Genomic DNA, 17,855 nt, shown 5'->3' on the forward strand with positions numbered 1-17,855 from the left:
GTGAGCTAACGTCATTCACGGGGCCGATAAATGCAGCGCTGCTCCTGTTAACACACTAGCAAGCTAACGGTTAGCGGGGCAGTTAGCTGCTGTACATTTGCATGCATGGCCGCTTAGCTAACCTAATGTTAGGCAAATCTGTGCTCTGTCACCTAACGGTTGTTCCCACGTTCACTTGGTTATCATAGCATCAACATAGTAACGCTATAATTGTAGCTAATCTAATTAATTAGCAATTATCTAGCTTGTTCATCAAGCCAGCATTGGGCCGTTAATGGCAACATAATGGTGAGCTGGTAAGGTAACGTTGAGTTAATACTACAGCTAATATAACATTAACTTTACTGAGGTTAACTTGAGTTTTCTGGCGAAAGAAATTACCTTCGCATGAAAGTATTTGAAGGCAGCTATATGCACTTGTTTTTCCTCAACCCTGCCATCCTATAGTGCAAGAAGCAATGCTGCTGTTGTGACATTAGGCTTAATTTAATTCATTTTCATTAACAAAGTCTGTCTGTTCACGCCTAAGAAAGTGGCTACTGTAATAGTCCAATGGAAATGTCTATGCAAGGCATCAGCCTGAAGGGGCAATTGAAAGTGAAAGTGCTCTGAGTTTCATTTAGGCACTGATTAGAAACATAAGTCTGCAGGACTTGCTGCAGATGGCTCTTTATAGGCATTAATCACTTTTGATTGCAGAGCACTTTTAGAAATACAGTTACAGAATGTTTCAAATGAGAGATGACTAAGAATCAAAACAAAAATATGACCCAAATTAATCAAGGGTTAGAATAGACATGACACAGAAATATTTAAGTGAAGTCAGTGTGGTAGAAAACTAGCAATCTTTAGCTGTGATGTCTTCATGTCGCAGGACTTGAGGTGAGAAGTTAGCTTTACCAACAATCAGTTAGATTTCTCAGTTTGTAATGGTCACAATGTGCTTTCTGCAATACATTTTGATTAAAGAAACTAATGTGATCATTTAGTGGGAGTAGGAATAAGTTATTGACCAACATTGGATACCTTTTGCTTTGCACATAATAACCAGACAGTTTCAATCTTATATTGAGCACTGTTTCCAGCAACTGTAGGACTCACTGTAGGTTCATATAAGCACCAGATACTGCAAAGACACTGTCTTCCTCTGTCATCAAGCATTCAACATAATGAATGTGATCACGCCTGCAAGGATGCTACTTTGGTTTGAATCAATCAACTAATGTGGTCATTTACTGGGTGTAGGAAAGAAGTTACTGACCACCATCAGATAACTTTTGCTCTGCGCTTGTGGACTAGTACAGTACATTTGTGCTTTCCTAAATATACATCATGACTAGACAGTTTAATCTTATGTTTAGCACTGTTTCCAGTCACCGTAGGACTCAGTGTAGGTTTATGTAAGTACCAGATACTGCAAAGACACTGGCTCCTCTCTGTCATGAAGCATTCGACATAATGAATGTGATCACGCCTGCGAGGATGCTACTTTGTACTTCTCCCTCAACCACCAGATTTAAGCCTAATTGACTTCCAAAGGGAAGATTAACAGCGACACCCAAAACAGTACTTTCCTTAATAATCAACAAACACCAGAGGAGGATGTTGTTTAATTATTCATTGAGGAATCACACTGATAGGGCATCCAGCCACTTACACAAGTCATGCCAGTGTGACTTGCAACTTGGCATATTGTGGATGGCTCGTGTCCTGTTATTTAGCTGTCGTTACTCAGCAGTATGTTCAGTGTAATTGTAACTCTAACATCATGTTATTATTGCTTTCTGTTTTTTTAAGGATGGATGTTGATTTGTGTGCTGGCGGGGACAGTACCAGAAGAAAAGTGGATTTGGCTGGGGCTGCAGAAGGCACAATGGAAGTCGTACCACTGGAGATGTACGACTCGGCCAGAGCAAAGATAGCTGCCAACCTGCGGTGGCTGTTTGCCAAAGCCTATGGCATCGGTAAGTTATTACATTTACATTCACGTTACACAAATGCTAAGTATGCTTCCTTGTTGAGATTTACAGGCGGTTATATTACTGACTCACTAAATAATTATCTGTATATCTATAGTACCATTAAAGATTTGACAGATAGCACATTCATGACCACACAGAGTTTTTATAACCTTAGATAGCGCTATCTGCTGCATATTTTCCTCATATTCTCATTGTTATTTCAGATGTTTTTGTTGCAACCATTTGTTTATACCCCCATCTGCAGATTGTGTAGAGCTTCCATGGCGAAACATTGACAGGAAAAGAGAAGGAGAAAGAAATATTTATGTATGTGTGCACTCGGGCCAACACTAATTCCCCTGTGACACTTGGCAACTGAAGCTTCACTCACTGACTCACCAGATCCTTTCATTCTTGTCGGTTGGCCAGTAGATTGAACCCAAATCAGGCTGAGTGACAGGCACTGAGGATTAGGCTATATTTGTTAGACTGTACTCAGAGCATGGAAAATACTGATCTGCACTGCCAGTCACTCACACTCCCTGCTAAGATGGTATCAGCATTAGTAACTGGGCCTTTAGGCCAGATTTTCCTGTCTTGCTTGCAGTAGTTGTAAGTTGAATATATTTCAGGGCTGAGATGAGTTGTATAGATTACAGGACAATTCTTAAGGAGCAATTTCCTTGTGGCTGCAGAACCGGCAACCTTAAAAACCCTAGCACTAACACTGCTTATCTTCGGTTGCGTAGCTGATATCAAAGTCTAATTTCTTTTACTGGACACAGATAGGTCATGTACATCAAGAGGAGAGATTTTTATAAATATACATAGATATATTTTTTTTTTCTATGAAATTACTTAGGACTAGGCGATATGAAGAAAGTCAAATATCACAATACTTTTGACTAAATACTTCGATATTGATATTCCGACGATGTGGAGTTGATTACTTGTGCTTTCACAAAATATTTGTACAATGAGATGTTTGATGAATCAGTAATGTGGAAATAATGACCAAGTGGGTAAAGGCAAATAATAGAACAGTCTAATAAGCAGAAAGTTACATCACTTTACTCTAACGCAGACATGAAAACCAGCAATAGACAGCACTTGAGATTTCCAAAAAGTTAAAGTCTAGTCTCATATCACTTTATCGATTTAATATCGATATATTGCAAATGCCTAGGTTTACTGCAGATGTAAAGTTTGGGAATACTTGTAGGAATGTTCATGGAGTTGCCAGTTTATTAGTTATTATTTTACATTTAGCTAAAACTAATTTGATTAAAAAAATACTAAAACAGCTTAAATAGAAAATTTCAAGTCGGTCTAAAAACAGTAGTCAGGTGCCCATATGAATATTGAAACAGGTTTTGCTTGCTGTAATCATTACCCGTGTTTGTAATGATCATTAAAGATTTCTTTCTAATGTGTTTTAAATATAACTGATGGAGGATAACATCCCCAGTCCTTGCTCTGTGCAAAAATGTATTCAGAGGTGTGTCTTACGCTAATAAGAGGTTATTCAAATCAAGTGTTTTTATTATAAACTTCACATGGAAAATTGTGCACCTATGCTCTGAGACTAATATACCACCCTTGCAATAAATCTTACTTTCATGAAGATTAATGTATCGGAATTTATTGAAATGCTTTAGAGGGATTTTGATCAGATTTATATTCGATACTGCCAATTGAGTGTTTAAATAAGATTTACTGCAAACATAACCAGTGCAGCTACCTCTGTCTCGTAGGCACATAGTGGTTGTGACCAGGATACAAAACATAGATAGATGTTGGAAGTAGTGGTGATTGGCTTTTATGTTGCTCTGTGGAGTGAGTGTGCTGCATACTTTAAACCTTTTATCAGTAGTTGGAAGTGAACAGCAATGAACAGTTGATTGTGGTTATTATTTTCCCGCCTGCATGCAGGTTTCCTTGTTCTACTAGCAGGTAATCAGCCATCATGACAAGTTCCAGTTAGGCAAGATTCCCGCCCTTCATATCTCCAGCCAATGCAGTGATGGCATGTTTTCAGATTTAGATACACAGTGAATTACTATAGGCTGCGCAGTCCAGTGTGTCTTTGTTCATACCTATATATTAACCATGAGGAAAAAAACTGTCATGTGCGTGAATGTTGGCCTAATTTTTCTCTGAGAGCCTTCACTCACTTAATTAATATTTAACCTCTGAACTCAGACACAGCAACGCGTAACATCCTGACTGTTTGGCAGGTGTTTCATCATCAGGGTCTGACATTGTTGTAGGATTAACATCACAGTGTGTCGCCATTATTTTCCTGCAGGCTGCTATTTACCTTTCGATTTTCGAAGCAGTTAAACTTAGTATGAGCCTCAGCTATCTGATGCACAAGTCCCATCAGTCACTGCTTTGCATGTCTGTTGCATCAGTGTCGTCTCTGGTCGAATCATCCGTCATCGTTTCAGACGTTCAGACAAGCTTTCCTTTGTATGCTGCGGTCTCTTACATATCTGTGGTCATTACACAGATTTCCCAATGCAGCTGAAGCATTCATGTCAAACAAATGACAGTAAAGTTGGTAATCCAGGTTATGGGTAGAAACCTATTGTCTCTTTTGTCTGTTTTTTAGCCCAGAGTTGTGCTGTAAACCTCTGCTCTGAGGGTCATTAGACTTATATTCTCTCAGAGTTCATTCAAAGGCTCTTAGGCATTTGCTAGTTCAGTTCACTATCAGTCATCAGAGGCCCTTGCTAACGATGCAGCTTTAACGATGAAGCATAACAACATAAACAGAAATGAAGCATCATGGATGGACTTGGGTGGAGTTGCTGCTCAGCTACAGTAGAAAGCATACATTTGCCCCAAAGCTTTGGTAGCCCACAGGAGGCAACTCTCCCAGGTGCTGCTGCAATTATCTTCCTCCCATGGGAACTGAATATACTAGGCTCATTTTATTTTCACCCTATGGCTCATGTGGTATCTGCTTCACTGTTAATGCTGCACAGTTGTTTGCCTGGCTGGCAGGGGTGTACCCAATATTAAGACGCTTTGACGCTTCATTCATAACGTTGACATTCATATTCTGAAATAACATTTGAATGCTTTCTTTCCATGTTTATTGCTTCTGTTTAAACACAGTGTTTCTGCACAGTTGCAGAGAGGCTACACTATTATCATTAGTATTATACATACTGGAAATAAAGACGTAGGTAAGCCATGCTACGTCTTGTTTGGACATGACTCTTCCGACTTGCAGTATTTGTTAGGTGGTAGGTGATGGAGAAAATATGACAACAGATGTTTAAAGCTCTATTCAGGAACCTCAATAGAAGCTCTGTGCATAAAAAAATTACATTCTGTACAGCCCTAATGACTCATATAAATACATACACACATCATGCTGTGTAAACATTAAAAGTGATGTAGTTTTATTTTAAATAGCTGCAGCCATCCCGTGATGTTGGGGGCTCATCAGGGATTCAGATGCATCTGGCGTGTATACATCAGCATTGCTTCCCTGTTACGTCTTTGATCGCGCATGCCTGTGTTTGTGTACATGCTGTCCCGTCCCACTGCCCTCTGCATGTGCCACAGCTGCTCCCAGCCTGAGCTACACACAGCCAGACACAACAAGAGTGAGCACCTGTCATTGTGACAGGCACATTGCCGGTCCATAACCCTGCTCTCCCCTGCTTGTGCTGATCATGTTGTGGTGCTGATCATGGTTGGTTGACTCTGCTGGAGCACATCATGGGTCTTGCTGCCAGACCCTCTCCTCATGCTCCACCCCATCCCAGTTAGTAAATCTTTCCGCCTGGCTCCTGGTGACAGAAGGGCGGGGGGGCAGCTGCCACACGACATCAGTGTCTGCGGAATGAAGTCAAACGTGAAGTCTCGCCCAAGCCAGACCCCTTTGTTTTCATTCACAATCATTCCCACTGTTCTAATGGGTTTATATACTCGGACGCAGCTCTCCAGGAATGACCCACACTGCTGGGTGTTGTGCATAATAGATTAATGCTGTTGTACAATGACATCCTTATTTGCACCACGTGTATGGTGGCAGTGAGCACATCGGCGAGTCTCGTGTTGTTGTAATGCACGTGGAATACAGTATACAGGATCGATGTGATTTAATCATTAACAGCCACTGACACAAATGGGCTTCATGGTTAATCATTTCAAGATAACCATGTCGGTCTCATTCTTACATGACAACAAATGTTAAAGTTGCATTGTCGAGGAGATTTGATGCATCAAACCAAAGACTCCTAATTACCTCCTAATAGAAATCGGCTTGGGACATCCCTGCTTGCATCTCTACGTTGCATCAGCAAATGACAAGTGATGAACTGTGTACAGGCATAAACAAAAACAAATCTAACATCTGAAGAGAGACAGCAGCACTCTGCTTAGGAGGAATCACAAAAACAACAATTAAGGGGGCTGTATGACCTGTGCTGTTTAGTTCGTTTTAATCAAATCCTGGAGTGTTTCGTCGGATAGTCTGAGCTAGTGTGAAAGCTATCAATCAAACCCTGGTGCAGACAGAACAATTGAACTGAAACCATTTTAAAAAGTGGGTCTCGGCTCACTTCCAAGCAGGTACTGGTACGGTTTGTTTGTGGTGTGAAATCAAACAAACCAACCACAAAATTTTATGATAGCAGATATGTGATTTTAGCTTTATTTTAAAGAGTTCAATGACGAATAAATCCATCTGCTGATCTTAAAATGTGTCCGCAATCCTATAATTTATCTGTATGTATGACCTATTTATCCATGTGGCAACCATAGTAAAACTTATGCACGTCAGCACAGATATTTTCTCTGATAAATGGGGCAAAAGCTGTTAAAGCTGCTGTTCTTGTATTCGACTTCGTGTACTTTGTCAGTTCATTAAGTCCATTAAAAAGTGTGTGTCAGCAATTCCACAGTAATAAGCCCTGAATTATATTTGGTCGGTTTGCTGTCTAATGTTCTCATAATGCTCATAAGCAGTTATTGCTTCGTGAGCTATTTGGGACACCAAAGGACATATGTATACACATCAGAGGTATTTAAGTGCTACATAATATTCTGTTCATCACCAGATTTTGTTTTCCCCACGTGGACCCTGATGACACAGGAAGACAGTCGTCAAATCAAGTTTACTCCTCTTGGTTCATTTGTTACAAAAAGAAGTATACTATGGCATGTGAAAGTGTCCACAATATGTAACAAACAAGGAGACTGACTTGTTGATGTTGAGCATGTGTTCTTATCCAACTCTAGTTCTCAGTAAATTTTCCTGTACTCAATAAATGGTCAAATTTTGTTGTATTTTTGGATTAAAAAAAAATGATAAAAGCACCATCTTTACAAGTGACAGTTGCAGCACTGAAGGGTTAAACCACAAATTTGCACCTAACCAAAAAATCACCACGAAATATTATATGATGATGGCCACAAAAACAACTGGTTAATCCCGTCACACCTCCCTCATCCTACTTCAAAAAGCTACTGTAGAGTCCCAAAGACTGTGACTGGAAATCAGTGGGCATCCTGAACAGACAGTGTAATCTGTCTTTGCAAGCTCATGTCTTATACATTATTATTCTTCTCAACGTATTTAATATATCTCTCAAAATCTAGTTTGTTTCCTCCTCACTCCAGCTGCATTTCAACATTTGTGCTTTGTGCGTTATCATCTACAAAACCAGCTGCAAGAAGCTGCCTGCCTGCCTTCCTGTTTTTGTGAGCAGGAGATTGCTGACGAGTGGCTCCCTTTATCCCGCCAGTCAGAGCAGACACTAAGAACACATCGCATACACACATACGGCTTACGCTGTGTTACTAGAGCTCAGGCGCAGTTCAAAACAGATTTAACACAACGGGGTTCTTCTATCACCACCCCATTTTTCGTTGTGCAGGATTTTGGACACCTATTTTAAGCCTGAATGCATGGTTTACATCGCAGTAAAAATTTGGTTTGTGCATGCCTGAAGTCGACAGCTTCATCCTACGCCCTTATATGGCTGTGATTTCTGCGTTTTGTAGAGTGACCTCACATCCAAAGCAACAGAATCTCTTGTGCAGGTCATTGTTTTCTTTTCGTTTTTGTGGATCCAGCGTTGTTAAGTAAGTGCTGGCAAAGCCCACGGTGTCACCTGAGAGGCCTGCTCTCACTGAGGACTCGGCTTAGCCAGGATCTGTTTCCCAATGAACTCCTGAGGCAAGAAGCTGTGACTTACAATCACAAATGGCTGTGTTTGCTCCAAGTAAACTGAGTCTGGCATAGAACAAATACTACATGGAGAGTTGTTGCATTCCTGTAGCCTGTTGACACTGTAGAAGTTGGATGGGTGTTGGCTGAAGCAAACAGTTTTGTTGGTTAAAGATGCTTGTAGGCACCATCATTTTCCTGCGTCACCATACTACACTGTTATCAGCTATACCATATGTTTGTCTTTGATCCATGTCACCATTTAAAAGCTAAACTGCACATGGCAATGCCACATGGTTCACCTAACCACTCTCTCCGTTGCAGACCATATTCCAGAGGACCTAAGGGACCCATTTTACACAGACCAGTACGAGCAGGAGCACATCAAGCCGCCTGTCATCCGCCTGCTGCTGTCCTGCGAGCTCTACTGCCGTGTCTGCGCCCTCATCCTCAAGACGGAGCAGGCGGCGTCTCTTCAGTCGCACCTCTCTGTCATCCAGGCTTTGTCCAGGAAGGGCATATATGTCGTGGAAAGTGACGATACACCCGTCACAGATGAGGACCTGGCCTGCGTGCCCATCAAAATGGTGAGTGGATGGACACAAAGTTGGGGTAGACGTGGGGATTTCCATTCTCAGTGTACATTAATGTACCATTTATAACTTGCGCAGCTGCTCCTGCTGAAATTTAAAGTCAATATTACCGATATGTTTATGATGTTGCCATAGCTTTTACATAATGTAACTTGTAGCACAGATTGCCTGTCAGAGAAGAAGGAAATCAGACCAGGAGCTATAACAACTTTGCACATTACCTGTAACATCCGCAGCTCTTCCTGCTTCTGATTTATTATCTTACTGCAGTGAAATCAGTGGAAGAGGCCACTGCTTTTATCCTCATCCAGTAGTGCAATCATTTTCAGCCACAGGTGACACTGGAAAGCATCTGTTTACTGTAAAGAGCAACTTTGAAACCTTGTGATTAAGCATTTATATTATTCACAGTTGTTTCACATCATTTACAGCATATAAATAAGTTGAAGAGATGTTTTGGTGGAGTGGTCTCCTGCACTCTTATCACTTTATATTCAAATAAGGAGGTGGAATTTGACTGTTACTCATGTGAGTCGTGTGAGCACTGATATGCAAGAGAGGGCTGGGATGAGGGTTTGTGTTGTCTTTGTTATTTTGCTATGGCAATGCTGTTTCCAGACTTTTGGCCAGACTTATGTTCGCTCGTAAAAACACTTAATATAGTTATCCACATCTGTTCTTTCTCCTGTTGTTAGTCCTCATTTCTCATTTTGTATGTGAACATTTTAAAGTAATACTGGCATTTTTGCCATTTTATCTCTAATAGATAACAGTTGTAGTAAACATATCTAACCTAGATTAAAGAGGCAGCACCTCATTGCCTCAATGCATCAGTGCTTTTACATAGCAAACACAAGCAGGAGGTCGGGGTTGACCATAGTAAATTATGACTGATTATTGCATTTCATTTAGGACTGCAGCTAACTCTTATTATCGATTAATCTGCCATACTTTTTGATTGAAGTCCAAGAAAACAGCTCACTTCTGAGAAGCTGCAACAAAAGTGTTTCTGGCATTGTTGCTTTAAACTACAAAAAAACCTGACAACTTGTTGTTTCAACTACAGTTTAATTTGAATTAATTTCTAATGTAATGGTTCAGTGGACATGCCTGCCACTTAAGTCTCCCAAAATAGGGGTAACTACCTTATTTTTATTATCTCACAATCTAAAGAACATCAAGTAAATGTGGACATGGCTGTAACTTAAGCATATGCATCCTCTCTGCTGCAGTTTCCACATATTACTTTAGCAATGATATTACTTTCTATCTAGTTCATGAAGTAAATAATGCACAAATCCTAACAAACAAATGAGGCCTGTGCTCTCTCTCAGAACAGGCAGTTTAATCACCAGTGTTAAGAGGGTTACTCTTCCGCTAATACTTCTTAGAATGGATTTTATTGTTGGTGATATTTTTCTCACCTAGCCTACATTTTCGTCAATCTGTTAAGAGCATTTCCTGAATGCCGGTCTCTTGAAAATCTTTTCCTTTTGTCCTTGAATGCCCAGTTTAAATTCCCTTTCATCCAGCCTTGCTACTGATCCTTTCTTTAGTCGTCATATGAATGTAATGCTTAAAATATTTTCACAGATCAGCTCTTAAACAGGTCAAATGTCTTCTGTGTGACCCACATCCTGTAAGCCATCACCTGAGTCAACAGCACCACGTCACAACATAGTGAATGAAGTGCAGAGCAGCCCGCCCCTTCCTCTTCTGTAGCAATGAGATCCCATGTCTCACAATTTCACCGAGAGCACTTCACACAGGATAGAGTGAACGCCAACATGCTCACTTGCTCTCAGCCATCTTCCTACCCTTTTGTTGCCATGGAAACCAGAAATGGTGTTGAGCGGGCCTCCTCTCTGCAGGCTGTGGCCAGTCAGGGATGTGCGTCTGCTTTTCCTGCTAGCGGCCTGACAAAATAATCCACGCAGGCTCGTGTGTAAGCAGCCAGACACAAAGCCCGGTGAGGGGATGGAAAATCCTGAGCAGGACACCGCTTATCTCTAATAGACTGTTGGAACCCCCCCCTCCCAGTTTGCTGACTTGACAGGCGTTTCCATAGCAACTCGCATTTTTGTACATTTGTGTGTGTGAGTGTGAATGAAACAGATTCTGCACCTGCAGCGAGTTCCTCTGCACCTTGTCTGGCTCTTGTTGGGGCAACAGCTGGGGGTTGTAAGACCTTGAGAAGCTAGCCATCCTCTCGAGTCCACTTAAACCTTTGTATGTGTGTTTTAGTGTGTGTCTGCGCGCATGCACGTGGGCTGTCTGTCACACGCACAGACAGCTCAGGGCAACAGCAGCCCTCTCCATGGGACTCCACGCTGCGCTGATGAAGGGCAGAGTGAGTGTTGGAGGAGAACAAAAGATTTAACAGCACATCATGCTGTTATATTTGGCCTTTCGTTTGTTTATTGAGCTCTTCTTGACACTTGGGTGGTAAATGCAGTGCTCCTTTTTTAAGTCACATTATCTATTTCTGCATTATCATGTTGCACATACATTATATCAAAATTCTGCTTCTTATATTGAATTGCACATTTAACAGAGAATTTCCCGTGTTTTTTCCGCACCTTAGTGTGAAAAGCCTGACAGTCGATGGATTTTGTAAGCTGCTAAATTAATTGTAAGAACAGAGTTTTTTTGAAACTGAATTATCCTTTGAATTATGGCAGAGCAACTGAGAACAGAGATTTGCCAGTTGAAAAGGAACAAAAATTTACCTTAGATTTAGGGGGATTTAGTGGCGTCCAGCAGTGAGCTTTGCAGATTGCAACTATCTGAAACTTCCCCCTATAAGAATTCCTTTAGTGATTATTGTTCAGAAAGTTTTTTCCTGGGAGCCGAATTACCCGCAAAGGATTCCCTCTCCCAAAACACAAACTGACCAGTTGATTAACCGGTAAAAACACAAAATAAAGCAGCTTCAAGTTACAAATCAGTGTTTCTCAGATGCTGCTTGGCATGTCAGAGACAGACAGCTCCCCCAGCACCTGCCAAAGTATACTCAACTCTTTTCTCTGATCCAGACATTCAAGAGATATTTACTGGGAGCCAATCTGCAGAGGTCTCTTCTTCTCCAAAACAATCTGATCCAGTGATTTTAAGCAGTAAAAACACTAAATAAAGCAGTTTCATGTTAGAAAATAAGTGTTAATGCGACGCTCTAGTTGCAGAGGGGCTGCTAACTATGGTGGCTGATATGAAAAGGCGAATTGCCCTATCCAAAGCCAGTGTTGGGTTTGTCTATTCTGGGCTGCTGTAGAAACATAGCAGTGCAACATGGTGATCTCTATAGACAAGGATCTGCTCCCTGTGTAGATTCTAAGGTAACGTCATTTTCAGGTGATTATACACTAAAGAAAACATACTCACTATATTATATGACATATCTGCCAATAAATCCCCCTAAATCCTACACACACCTTTACGCCTTAATGATTAAATTGCCTTTGAAAACAGAAACCAGCTCAGCAGAACAGTATCCACTGTGTGAATGAATCCCTTTAAGCAGCCTTTGGTCAGTCTTCATCCTTCCCTCCTATATCAACTTCCCCCTGTCTGATATCTTACAGCCTAGTTTTGTCTGAAAGTAGATTTACACTGTTATTGTCCATGTAGGTTGTGCTGTGGTGAAAGCTCTGAATAGCCCTCATTCGTTATGTTAACGAGGCTAATCTCCGAGCACTTCCATCACCAATTGGATTAGGCCAGCAGCACGTTACACAAAGCACTGATTGAAACAATGGCATGTATGTATTTGTTCTGTAAATGGATTCACATGCTGTATTGTGATTTTGTGGACAAGAAAAAAAGCCTTAGTCACAGACTTCTACAGAGAATGAGATTCAAAAAAAGAGAGCGACTATCAAAACTGGGTTGTGCCAGCCGGGGACAAAGATTTATGATTATTTGGCCTGTGTTAATTCCCACTCTGGCTATCAAGAAGCAGTATATTTACTGGTAAGCACCAGGTGTGGGGCCACTTGGGGTGAGGATGCCCCTGCTGGGCCTCCTTGATTTCATTAGGATGTAGAGAGAGGGTTTAAGGGACACCCATTGTGCTGAATGAGAGGTGTCACCTTTGATTAAACCGTGGCAGGTTATTTAAGGCTACACAGTTGTTTAGGAACCGAAGGATTGTCCCAGAAGAGCTGTATAGTAGGCTGCTGCGGTAGTCCTTGTTTTGGCATACACCTATTAAAGTACATGCCCACCTCCCCCACTGCCATTTCTCTTTTTTATTAGGCCTACTACTTAGTTGAACATTGGATGCTGAAATTTTAAACTGAAAGTGTCTGCTTCATACAGCAGCAGCAGCAGCAGGGTCAGATTTCAAATATCAGGTGATGACAGTAAGGAGATTTGACTACAAGATGATGGTGGAGGATATGGTGTCAAAGCGAAAAGAAAAATTGCCTATTTAGCAATATTTCAGATTTAAACCTAATGCAAATAGGGAACCTAATTGCATTTATGAGGGAAAAGGATTTTGTTGTTTTGAAAATTGTTAAGATTTTATTGAAATAAGTGCCATTATTGATTCTGCTTATTGCCCCTGATTTTTTTTATTGTTTTCCTATTGATTCTTAATCAGTTTTCTTTGTGGAAAAAAACTGTTTTTCATACAGGTTTTCAGTAAGGGTCTTGAAATAATCAGTACACTGTAATATCGCAATATTTTTGTGTGGCAATATCGTATCGCCACAGAGTGCCAAGTAACTATTTTTTAAATACATCAATTATAAATATTACAAATACAAATTAAAGTGGCCCACTAGAATAATATAATGAATTGCTTTTTCAGGCCACGAGATACGTTGTGCTGCTGCGAAAAATGAGATGAACAGACTGAAAACTTATTAAACATATTAGATAAAACAGATGATGACAAAGTTTTCCTCTAGGGACATAATTTACAGTTGAAAAAAGGTAATACATCACAATATATTGCAATATATTTTGTTAATACTCAGCGTATCGCAACATATTTAAGATTGCTGTAATGTATAGTGTCTTAAGTATGGTATCGTGGATCCTCTGATGATTCTCACCCCTAGTTTTCAGTGTCACCACCACTGGTTTATCATCTCTGTTGTTTCCACTGTTACTTGAAATCCTAATTTTACAGACATTACATGCAGCACTGTTGTCATCTTTCCTTGTGAAATGAAGCCATGCTTTAGACTCTTTGTCCCTTTCTGCCATGACTCTTTCTTGTCACAAGTTTCCACCAGTGTAGACGCATGATTTGACATTGTTGTTTTGCAATGTGCAACTGCCAGGAAAATATGCTGGCATCAATTAAAGGACTGGTCAGTTTAAAACCAGATCTCAGCTGGAACTGGTTCTCGATTCCCATCCCTATTGGTTGCATTTCTAAGTGGTTGGAAGTGACCAGCCTGTGGCCGGCAGCTCTTCATCTAACAGCTCACTGTGGCTGCTTTTTCTTGTTTTCATTGCTCGCTGCAATATTTCAAAATGATCTGCTGTCAAAAAATGCCAAAAATGATGTTGTCTTATTTTGAGACATTTTTCACACAACCGCGGTGTTAGTGCTAATCTCACTGTAAAACACTTTGTATTTCCTGTGACTACTTCGTAATAAAAGTCAAGTCATGTTTCACTTGGTAAATGTTTTTAATGTGAAGCTGTAGCAGTAGAAAACGTTTGGTTTGCATTAGCAGTAATTTAACCCAGCGCTCTACAGATATTGACCATCATCAGCAAACATCTTTTCTTGTAAAATGTCCAGTGTAATCAGCAACACTGGTGCTGTCATGTAAGTTTCCTCACCATGGCATCGCTTTCTAATATTGGCTGCTGTGTCCAAGAATTCACTGCTCAGCAAACACTTTTTATAAAAGAATATGACCATGAAATAGTTCATATCCTGCCAAAGTAATGACTGGGATATGCTTGAAATGAACTAGTTCTTAGAAGAGCCATACAAACATGTCTGAAGGATGAAGGAGCACTGAAAGGGGAACCCCACCCACTTATTTTACACATCAAAGTCTGTTTACAGGTCTGGAGGAGCACTACTGCATATGTGAAAAGCTGTGTGAAGCTTTTTTTGGCTCTAGAAAGAGCTGCACAAAATTTGATTAATGTGTGAGGTCAAGTGATGTCTGCAGCTGGTGGTAATTTCTCAGTTTTCATCAGGAAGGGCATACTTAAAACACACTAAAAATATGCTTTCAGTATTTTAGCATAGGCTTCATTTGCTGGAATTACAAAGTAAACACATATAGGTTATATTCAACACTAATAAGCTTCATGGACTTGATGTTGTTTGGGTAAATCTGCTTTAGATTGCAGTTTCATCTTCTTTGCCTCTAGCTTTGATCTTAATTAAATTGGAAACTGGGGGAAAAATTCAATGAATTGAATTGTCCTCTGTTTCTCTTTCTCCCTCGCCCAGAGTGCTCACATGCCCATGATCGATGCCCTGATGATGGCTTACACAGTGGAGATGATCAGCATCGAGAAAGTGGTAGCTTCTGTCAAGCGCTTTTCTACCTTCAGTGCCTCCAAGGAGCTGCCCTTCGACCTGGAGGATGCCATGGTCTTCTGGATAAACAAGGTTTGAACACACAAACACACACACAGCAAAGACGTAAGTGGTGCAGATGCAATAAAGAAACACAAAACCACATATTTAACACTCCCATCAGCGTTCCATACGTCTTGCACCAAGTCCAGCCTTTCCTTAAATGTCTTGTCCATTATAATCCAAGGCTGCCACTCAGAAACATGTGGTAGGAATAAGCTGTTTTCACGCTGACATCATCAGTGACAGTGCCCCACTTGTCTTCTTGAGACCGAATATCACTTGTGCTCGGAGAAGGGCCAACAGATAGGAGTGTGGATCTGGTGCACACACAAGAGGCTCAGGCTCATGTTGCACTCATCTTTCAACGAGTTGAAGGCCTGAGGCAGTGAAAGTCATGACGCAGTGTGTCCATTAATCGCCATGATGTTCCACACCATCACTGTCTGGGAAAAGGAAACGTCTGTATGCACTTCACAGTTTTTATTCCTAAGTGGGGGAATAAAAGATTGTTATTTTGAATAATCTATTAAATGTTGAGCCTATAAAATGTCAGAAAACTTTGATAGCATCAGAGTTTGCCAGAGCTGAAGGTGGCTTATTTTATTGGACTAACACAAAATAGCCTTTCAAAACTCTAAATAACTCTGACAAGTAGTTGAGTCTTTGTAAAATTCTGACACATTTTGCGCAGATGTGTGAAGAAGAGCTGTGCTCTGTCTATCTGACCTCTCACTGAGATGACAGTCTGCTGTGACACAGGCTCTTTCATATAGATATCCTACAACAGGGCAACAGAAACCCTTCATTAAGCCAGCTCTGTTTTTTGTTTTTTTGTTTTTTTTTTTATACAAAACTAATGATGGCGGCACCATGCTGCTCCAGTGTGTGATGTTAGAGAGCATGCCAGTATTGCAGAAGCAAAAGAGGCGTGACGGGCATGACGTGTAACACAACAGCACCAGCCCGTTCGTGTGAAATATGATAAGTGTCGGGCAATGCTTTCTAAACAATAACAATGGCATAGCAATCATTTACCATCCCTGTTATGGCAGCTGATCTTATCCTCTGCTCAGACATTTTTGGCTGCTGTTCTTCTATGAGTTAGCTGCTAACTGCTGCATGCTTTAGATCTCCTGGCGGTGGGCTGCACACATAGCAAGTCATCAAAACATTGCACCCATCCGGTCCTGCTAGCCCCCCCCCCCGTTACACAGACATTGATTTGGCTCTGTTAACTACCTCTGCTACTGGCTTAAAGGTGAGAAAAGTCTGCCCCCTGGGTCCCTGATCACACTTTTTTACGTAGAACGGCGAGGCAGTATAACAGCGTAACACTCCCGTCTTGAACAGGCAGTGTAAAGGGGGCTACAGACACATGCACCGAAGAAAAAAACACAGGTCGAGGTTGAGGGTAGGGGAAAAACTGGTTACTGACCCGTCGCATGTATATGCTGATGTACATTAGCCTGGTTACTACAGAGCATGTAAACATGTTTTTTAAATTATCTGCATATTCTTTTCTGTCTATCCTCTGTGTATCTGGTATCTTGAGTGCATGAAAACATATTAAGTCTGTCATTATTTCTTCTGCAGGTGAACACGAAGATGAGGGAAATTACAGAAAGGGAGCACAAAGTCAAGCACCACCCCCTGGAGTCCCCCAGCCACCAAAAGGTAATGGCACTCACAGTGTCTTCTATGCGGGAGAAGAAACCTAAATTACCAGAGCTAAAATGGCCAACAGATTTCTGCCAGTAGCTCGATATTTCTCGTATATGGGGTCTTTCAGGAGAAACTCCTTTATTAAAAACATTTCCCTCATTAGTCTTTATCCAGGTGTCTTCGCCACAAAATCTTTATCAAGTAAAAACTTGGTTCAAGACAAAGGCAGGATCCTTAGTTTTGATAAGGAATGTTTCTCCGTAATGGCATTTTGGAGTTGTTCTGACCCTGCTCTGTTTTTCTCTGTTTAAACCGGAAGCAGATCCAAACCTTTTGTCTGTGACCTCTGACCTGTTGATCTCTCTGCTCCTGTTCCTCATCTGTCCCTCCCTCCCCTCTCTTATCCCTGCAAACTGGATAGTCTCCCTCCAAATGGTATTGGAAGCTAGTCCCTGTAAGTTGGATGCCAGCCCCCCCCCCCCCGCCCATAACCCCATTTTCGTCCCCCTCTCCCCCTTGCACGCATAGTTCTGTGTTGATGTGGGCGCACACTCCACCATGGCTCATTCAAGCTCATTCTGTGCTGCTTGTAGCCGGTGTGTCAGCAAGGGGGAGAAAGCTGACAGCTATTTTTTTGTTTCTTTTTTTCCCCTTGTGGCAAATATGTTACACAGGTGTAAGGTTATTCTGACCTTTGTGAAGTGTTTAAAAAATATTCTTTTAGCTACGCAATGTGTGCTATCTCATTTCAAGCTCAAGTAGGCCATGTGGATTCGCTGTGCGTGTGTGTGTGTGTGTGTTTGGTATTTGCTTGCCCAGTGAGAATAAGAGGGAATCCATGCCTACACCTCTCCTTTGCTTTGCTGTCCCATCCCTGGCCACCTCCT

At 41.2% G+C, this 17,855-nt stretch overlaps 1 protein-coding gene across 3 annotated transcripts in view; it reads left to right on the forward strand.

The window, feature by feature from the left end:
• The window catches only part of camsap1b (calmodulin regulated spectrin-associated protein 1b), a 34,365-nt gene that overhangs the window by 455 nt on the left and 16,055 nt on the right, over positions 1-17,855 (forward strand). For 2 of the 3 annotated variants that reach the window (XM_049578394.1, XM_049578395.1), the window contains exons 2-6: positions 1,798-1,964; positions 8,476-8,738; positions 15,175-15,336; positions 16,900-16,980; positions 17,390-17,422. In XM_049578394.1, the coding sequence (XP_049434351.1) occupies positions 1,799-1,964; positions 8,476-8,738; positions 15,175-15,336; positions 16,900-16,980; positions 17,390-17,422 (705 nt within the window). In that variant the 5' untranslated portion in view covers position 1,798. The remainder of the gene's footprint in view (positions 1-1,797; positions 1,965-8,475; positions 8,739-15,174; positions 15,337-16,899; positions 16,981-17,389; positions 17,423-17,855) is intronic. The other variant, XM_049578396.1, reaches the window with a different exon arrangement.

This window comes from Epinephelus fuscoguttatus, linkage group LG6 (genome assembly GCF_011397635.1).
Source record: "Epinephelus fuscoguttatus linkage group LG6, E.fuscoguttatus.final_Chr_v1".
Lineage (NCBI taxonomy): Eukaryota > Metazoa > Chordata > Actinopteri > Perciformes > Serranidae > Epinephelus > Epinephelus fuscoguttatus.